This window comes from Nyctereutes procyonoides, unplaced genomic scaffold, assembly GCF_905146905.1.
Source record: "Nyctereutes procyonoides isolate TBG_1078 unplaced genomic scaffold, NYPRO_anot_genome, whole genome shotgun sequence".
NCBI classification, from domain to species: domain Eukaryota; kingdom Metazoa; phylum Chordata; class Mammalia; order Carnivora; family Canidae; genus Nyctereutes; species Nyctereutes procyonoides.
Genome location: NW_026575046.1, coordinates 30,111,171 through 30,118,084, shown reverse-complemented (window position 1 = coordinate 30,118,084; position 6,914 = coordinate 30,111,171). Strand labels below are relative to the sequence as shown.

Sequence of the window (6,914 nt, the reverse complement as noted above, 5' to 3'; positions counted from 1 at the left end):
CAAAGACAGGCGCCAAACCGCTGCGCCACCCAGGGATTCCGATTTGTTACTTTTTTAATAAAATAAATTCATCCGGGGATCCCTGGGTGGCGCAGCGGTTTGGCGCCTGTCTTTGGCCCAGGGCGCGATCCTGGAGACCCGGGATCGAATCCCACGTCGGGCTCCCGGTGCATGGAGCCTGCTTCTGCCTCTCTCTCTCTCTCTGTGTGTGACTATCATAAGTAAATAAAAAAATAAAATAAAATAAATTCATCCTACTCAGTATTTTTACTGGTACCGTGACTTTCTATTTTTATAGATATATCATAATTTACTTAATCAAGCTCCTTTTTCTTGGATATTCAGGTTGTTTTGGGTTTTGCCTGTTTGCTGGTTTGCTTATTTGTTTTTAAATCCTGAACACTGTTTCAACAAACATTGTAAATTTAAGGAGACACTCTTTCTTCATTGCCTGTTTAGCACATCCTACAGCAGTGGCTCTCAAACTTTAGCAGGGGTCGGAGTCACCTGCAGGGCTTGGGAAACTATAGATTCCTGAACCCCATCCCCGGAGCCTAGGATCTGTAGGTCTGGGTGAGGCCTGATCATTTGTATGGCTAACAAAGCTGTCTGGTAGTGAGGTTGCTGCTGATTTGGGGACCACACTTTATGAACCACCGTCCTATATTATTCTTCCTTCCAAGAACCTTGTATCATCTGTATCTTTAGTTTCCTTTTTTAGAACCTGCTACAATTGGTCTTATACTCTGTGGAGGGGGAGGTTCCTTTGTGGTCTCATACTCTTCCTCATTCATGACTGTAAGTCCCTCTCACATTAGCATACCTTCCCAAGTGTCTCCGGGCCTTGTATAATTTGCTAATAGATGCACAGATACACACGCACGCTGATTTTCAAAGTTCGGTGTGGTTTTTTTCTGCATTGCCACTCTCAGAAACCCCGGGTAGTAACAAAGTGGCAGTAAATAAAAATTCTCTTGCCCAGGCAGCGACAAGATCTGTCCCTTATTCCCACCGCCTGTCTACTATTTCACAAGGTGGTTGTAATCGGTACCGTCATCCGTCCAAGATGGACAGCGTATTACAGATGCTCGTGACCCGGAAAGAACGATTGAACCAGAAGTGAAGAGGCATCACAATTAAACTAAGTATCATTGTGTATTTGTAGGGAAGTGGTTCAAAGCTTAGGGTCACCAATTAGAACTAGAATTTATTTGGGCTCCGCTACTCACTAGCTGGTGAGCTTAGGCAAATCACGTCTCTGAGCCTCCCTTTCCTAACCTGTAAGGTGGAAGGAATAATACCTTTGTTGCAAGGAGATTGGGGGGCTGGGGGGGGGAGTAATACGTGCAAAGTAGCTGGCACAGACACAGCTCTCAAGAAACAGTAGCTGTGGGATCCCTGGGTGGCGCAGGGGTTTAGTGCCTGCCTTTGGCCCAGGGCGCGATCCTGGGGACCCGGGATCGAATCCCACGTCGGGCTCCCGGTGCATGGAGCCGGCTTCTCCCTCTGCCTGTGTCTCTGCCTGTTTCTCTCTCTGTGACTACCATTAAAAAAAAAAAAAAAAAAAAAAAAAAGGTAGCTGTGTGTTTTCTAAGTAATTGTTTTAATTTTTTTTTTTTCCTTCCTGAGCTTTTCTCTGCCCAGGGCCCGGAAAAGCATCCGTGGTTCGTAGGGATCTTCGGTGCCCCGGCCCGAGGTGGTTGCCTGTCGCAGAGTCGGGTCACCTGCCCGGGGCGGCGGCGCCGCGAACCCCGGAGGCCCTGCTCTTCGGGTATTTACGGCGCGCGGCCGCCCCAGCGCCGGCTCAAGTCTGCGCTTCCAGGTTCAGTTTCAGGGTCTCGCCGGCAGCCCCGGCGGGCGGGCGCGCGGCGGGCGGGTCCTCGGGGCGGGGGGGGCGCCCCGGAGCCGGGCGGCGGCGGCCGGGAGCCCCCGGAGGAGGATGGGCGGCGGGCACAGCCGGCTGAGCTGCTGCAGAGCCCCCAAAAAGGTAACGGCTGGGGCGGCGAAGTTTGCCCCGGGAGGGAGGGGGGCGCGGAGCCGCTCCGCCGCGGGCCCGTGGGCGCCGCCCGCCCCTCCGAGCCTCCCGGGGCGCCGGGCGGAGGACGGCGGGGCCGGCGCGGGGGAAGGGGGCAGAGCCGGCCGGGCTGAGCCGCGCGGGGCCGCCGAGGGCACCCGCACGGCGCCTGGGCCCCGCGAGCGCCGCGGAATCGCCCGGGGCCGTGGCAGGTGCCGGGTTCCCCTCGGTCGGGGGCTGCTCGCTGGGCGGCCCCGGCCAGGTGACGCGACCTCTCTGGGCCTCGCGCGCCTCCCGCGTCCCGAGGCCGCTCCTCGCAGAGTGGCCCCACCCGGGACCTGTGAGAAATGCAGACTCCCGGGCTTTGCCCCGGACCTGCTAGGATGGGACCCGCCTTCTAACGAGCTGGCCAGGTGATGACAGCAGACGCTGAAGTTTGAGAAGCGCTGGTCGCGAGCCTCTTGGGGGGCCCCAGCCGGTGCACGTGGGCTGTGCTGGGGGCAGCCGGGAGGGGCCAAAGAGGGAGGAGATCTACCGCCTGCTGCTGCCCTGCGTTTCCTTCCTGTCCCTCCCCCCGAGGGGCCTCGGAGCTGGGTCAGGACCCAGGAGACTCTACTCGGGTTTCTGGCAGTGGGACCAGGTGCCCCTGGGTTCTGAGCAGCCCAGAAGGTCAGAGCCTGGAGCCGAAGGACGCCTTCCTTCGGGGCCCGAGCCGCAGAGGGGAAAGGGAGGGCCCTCAAATTCTAAGCCTTCTTCCTACTACTGCCTGCTTTTCAGCCAGGTGGGAATAGGTGGTCCCATGAACTTGGTGAGCAGTTCGCTGGGGACCCTGAGAAGCCCCAAACTGCAACAAAATGTAGTTATTTTTCATAAAACTTGAAAATCTCTCTCTCTCTCTCTCTCTCTCTCTCTCTCTCTCTCTCTCCCACTTTGCTGGGACCAAGGCAAACTTTCCCGGCCCTGTGCCTCGTTCTGAGAGAGGAGTTTTCACCCCAAGTACAATACCTCCTCTGCTTCTCTTGCTCCTCCTTTATTCTTAGTTCAGAAAACCTCGTCAGGCTCTGACTGGGAATCCCTCACATCTTCCCTTACTGCAGCAGGGAAACTGAGGCTTACCTACAGCAGTGGAAGCAGAGGGCTGGCAGATAGGGATTGTGGGCAGATAAAGCTGAGCCCAGCTTGAGACCCGAAATGGAGCTGGCGATAGGTGGACATCAGTCCTGGCTCCACTGCAGACGTGCTTGGTGAACTGGAGCAAGCCCTTATCACTCTCTGGGCCTCAGTTTCTCCCTCTAGGGGGAGAGGGAGGGAGATGAGCAGGAAGATTTCCAAGGGTCTGAGAGTCTGTACCTGTGTCAATGTCTCAGTCTGCAAAGTGGGCCAAGAGTGAATTCCATCCAGGCAGGGGCAGAAGGAGACCAGAAGAGGGGCCCTGTCCCAGGCCTGACCCTTCTAACAGCGGGCATGGGTTCCCTTGCCGCCTTGCCCTTCCAAGAGCCTTACCAGCTGTCCCTGTCTGTCCTTGGCACAGTCTGAGCTGGATGACCCTCCCCTACCACCCCCAAACCATGAAAGGCAAGTAAAGCCTGCACAGACTATCTCAGCGGGAAGGGGCCTTGGGTACCACCTGGGCTGATGCATGGATCAGAGGGTAAGGCCTGGAGAAGGGAAGGTCTTGACCAAGGTCATAGAGTAGCTTAGAGTAGAACCCAGGCATCCAGTCCCCTAGCCCAGTGCTCTTTGTCTCTTCCCCTACTCTGTGCTTCCAGTGCCTTCTTATTGATTCCAGAGCCCTTTGGCCCGAAAGCCTTCACTCTGTTGCCTTAGGCCAGTCTGGCACATCTTCCCTGTCCCAGCAATGCCAGGCCCCTGCCCCTGTGTGGCAGGATTTATAAGCCAGTTCACTTAAATTTCATGCCTGTTTCCATCCCTCCAGGCTGTGCTCCTGCCCAGTTTCTCATCCAGGTGCCAAACCCCGGAAGGCCTGAGCTCCCAAGGCCATCCCCACTAGCTGTCATTCCCTCAGGGAGACCCAGGGCTCTAAGGATGGGATGTACAAAAATGAGCTCACACTACAGAGGGGTTAGGTCATGGTCACAATGACTCACGCTGAGTGGCAGTTTACAGAGTGCTTTCACATCCTGCGAGCCTTACAAAAGCCCAAGAAGTTAGGCTGAGCTGCCGAATCTTCGCCACTCTATGGGTGAGGACACGGAGGTTCGGGGAGAAGTGATGTGTCCAAAGTCGTAGAGCCAGTTAGTGGCAAAGCTATTCAGCAGAGCCTGGTTTTCTGCACCCCTGCTGGTGCTCATCACCTCCTATGGAGCAGGTGCTGCGTAAATATTTGAGTGAGCAGATGAAGGCCAGCCAATCAGGGTCGGGGTTAGCCCCGGGGTGCAACAGCACTACCTCACCCAGCCTTGAGAAATACAGGAAGATTCCTTGGATGTAGGGAGACGGAGGGGTGGGTGAGGATGCCTTGGCTGAGCACTGAAGGTTTGGAGGCAGAGAGAAGAGCCCGAGCTGAGACTGAGCCAGAGCAAGTGCAGCATGATGGGCTCACTGTGGAAAGCAGGGGTGGCAAGCAGCAAGGAATGAGCCCAGAGCTTTCAGCGGGCGCTGCCCTGACTGGGGACAGAGGCTTGACCGTTGGGACCTCTCAGTCCTTCCAAGTTCAAAGATTAGAGGGTGTGCTGAGTTCTGTAGTCTACTGTGCCTGGTGGCCTTAGCCAAGACACCCCACCTGAGGCTGTCACTGCCTCATAGGGATGAGTTGAAATCCTGATGATGGCTGAGCAGGGATTCCTGGCAGGTGGATGCTGAGGAGCCATCTGCACTGTCTGGTCCTTCCTAAACCCATCTTGACTGATACCATGGGTGATATGGTCATGTCCCCAGGAAGACTTGGGAGGAGGATGGGCAGAGAGGGGAGAGGCCAGGGAAACATTTTCCACGAACTTGCCTGTAAGAGTGACATGGGAGTACAGAGGGGCCTTCCATCCCCAGTAGCTTCCACCCCCCACTCCCCGGGCAGGGGTGGGGAAGGGCACCTAGTGCCTCATGGTCAAGCCCCTGTGTGTGTGCCTGGTATGATGTCTGAACTCCCCGGTCCCCAGGACTCTGGCACTGGCCATGGCACCACAGTCCAGAGCAGAGTGGCAGAGAACCCACTCAGCACGGTTCCCACTACTGAGCCTTGGGCACCAGGTTCTCAATGGGTCCGTCATGCAGGAGCCCTTCATGAGCACCTCCAGGTAGCAGGCCGGGTGAGAGAGAGAGAGAGAGAGAGAGAGAGGAGAGGGATGCAGAAGTGAATGGCCTGGAAGAGCCCGGCGTGGGCGTACATAATTCTGAGACCAACCATGGCTGCTAAGGGCATGGGCTTCAGGGCAAGGTTCATGCATTCATTTACTCACCGGGCACAGCAGGCTCTGCCTAGGTGCTGCCCCGGTCCTAGCTCTATCGCACATTGGTTAAGTGACTGTGGAAAGGACTTGGCTCCTCCATGGCTCAGTTTCCTAATCTGTAAGATGGGTGTGAAATTAGCTCCTGGGTCATAGGGTTGTCTCAAGATTAGGAGAAAGAATGCATGCAGTGGAGCCCCTGAGACACACTGACTGGCAAGAATAGAGGTCATGTGGAGAATGTCATAAGGAGACTTTAAGGACATCACCGCCTAGATTGTACCCAAGGAAAGCAAACAGGGATGTAGGAAACAGGGGGACATTCATGTCCCTGGAAGGCTTTTGGGGTTGGGGACATGAAGCCTGGAGCCTGGCCATTGAAGTGTTGCCAAGGGGACTTGGGGAGCAGCCTTGTTTTCTGTTATTCCAGAAGGCAGAATTGTGGCCGGTAGGGGAAGCTAATGGAAGCCAGATTCCACCTGTTCTGAGGAAGAGGTAGCGAGTTCCCCATCTCTGGAGGAGTTCAAGCAGAGGTCAGGTGACATTTTGGCAAGAATAGAAGAGGAGATGCAAGCCTAGGACTAGTAAATATTTAGGATCCACTTAAGAAATCTAATTCCGGTTATTATAATGTTTGAGGCAAAATTTCAGAACCTGGGGGAGCCTGGGTGGCTCAGTCGGTTAAGCGTCTGCCATCGTCTCTGGTCATGATCTCAGGGCCCTGGGATCGAGTCCTGCATCAGGCTCCCTGCTCAGTAGGGAGCCTGCTTCTCCCTCTGCCTTTCCTCTCCCACAGCTTGTACTCACTGTCTCTCTTGCCTTCACTCTCTCTCAAATAAATAAATAAAATCCTAAAAAAGAAAATTCAGAATTTGGAAAAATATAAAGAAGTTTAAAAAATCACCCTTAAGACATAGCCTCTGCATACACTTCAGTGTCCTTCTATTTTTCCTATATAAATAATATCCATGAGGGTGACTTATTACACAATTGGCAATATATTTTAAAGTGGTTATATTCTAGTTAATATTTTGCTGGGGCATTCTTGTTAAATAGTCCATGGAAACATGATTTTTAATGGCCACTTAATATTCTGCGGATGTTCCATGGCTTATTTAACCAGTTTGGACACTTGGTTGTTTACATTCCCCACTCCTACCCTCATTATTCATGAGCATCTTTGTGTTTTCATCCTAATGGGTGAGAGGGGTGGCTCTGAGCTCAGAGGGGAGAGGAGGGGCTGAGGGAAGGCCTCCCTAGAGAGCTGGCATCTTGGCTGGGTTTTGAGGGTTGGTGGGGTGGGGCTAGATAGTCCAGGCTCCTGAAACTTTGTCAATAGGAACTGGGCAAACCTGACCTTTTAGCTTGGTTTGCCAAGGATGGGACAATTGAACGTGAGAGGAAGCTGACTTTCCTGGGCACTGAGCCCCTTGCCCCAGGCATCATGGAGATGTTGGTGTGTATGTAGCCTCTGAGCTGATGGGGTTTTGCCCACC

General features: G+C 54.4%; 1 protein-coding gene across 1 annotated transcript in view; it reads left to right on the top strand.

The window, feature by feature from the left end:
- The first annotated feature begins 1,860 nt into the window (after positions 1-1,860).
- Positions 1,861-6,914, top strand: part of CCDC69 (coiled-coil domain containing 69) — a 36,334-nt gene continuing 31,280 nt past the window's right edge. Inside the window, exon 1 of the mRNA XM_055325241.1 lies at positions 1,861-1,987. Within this exon, the coding sequence (XP_055181216.1) occupies positions 1,940-1,987 (48 nt within the window). The 5' untranslated portion in view covers positions 1,861-1,939. The remainder of the gene's footprint in view (positions 1,988-6,914) is intronic.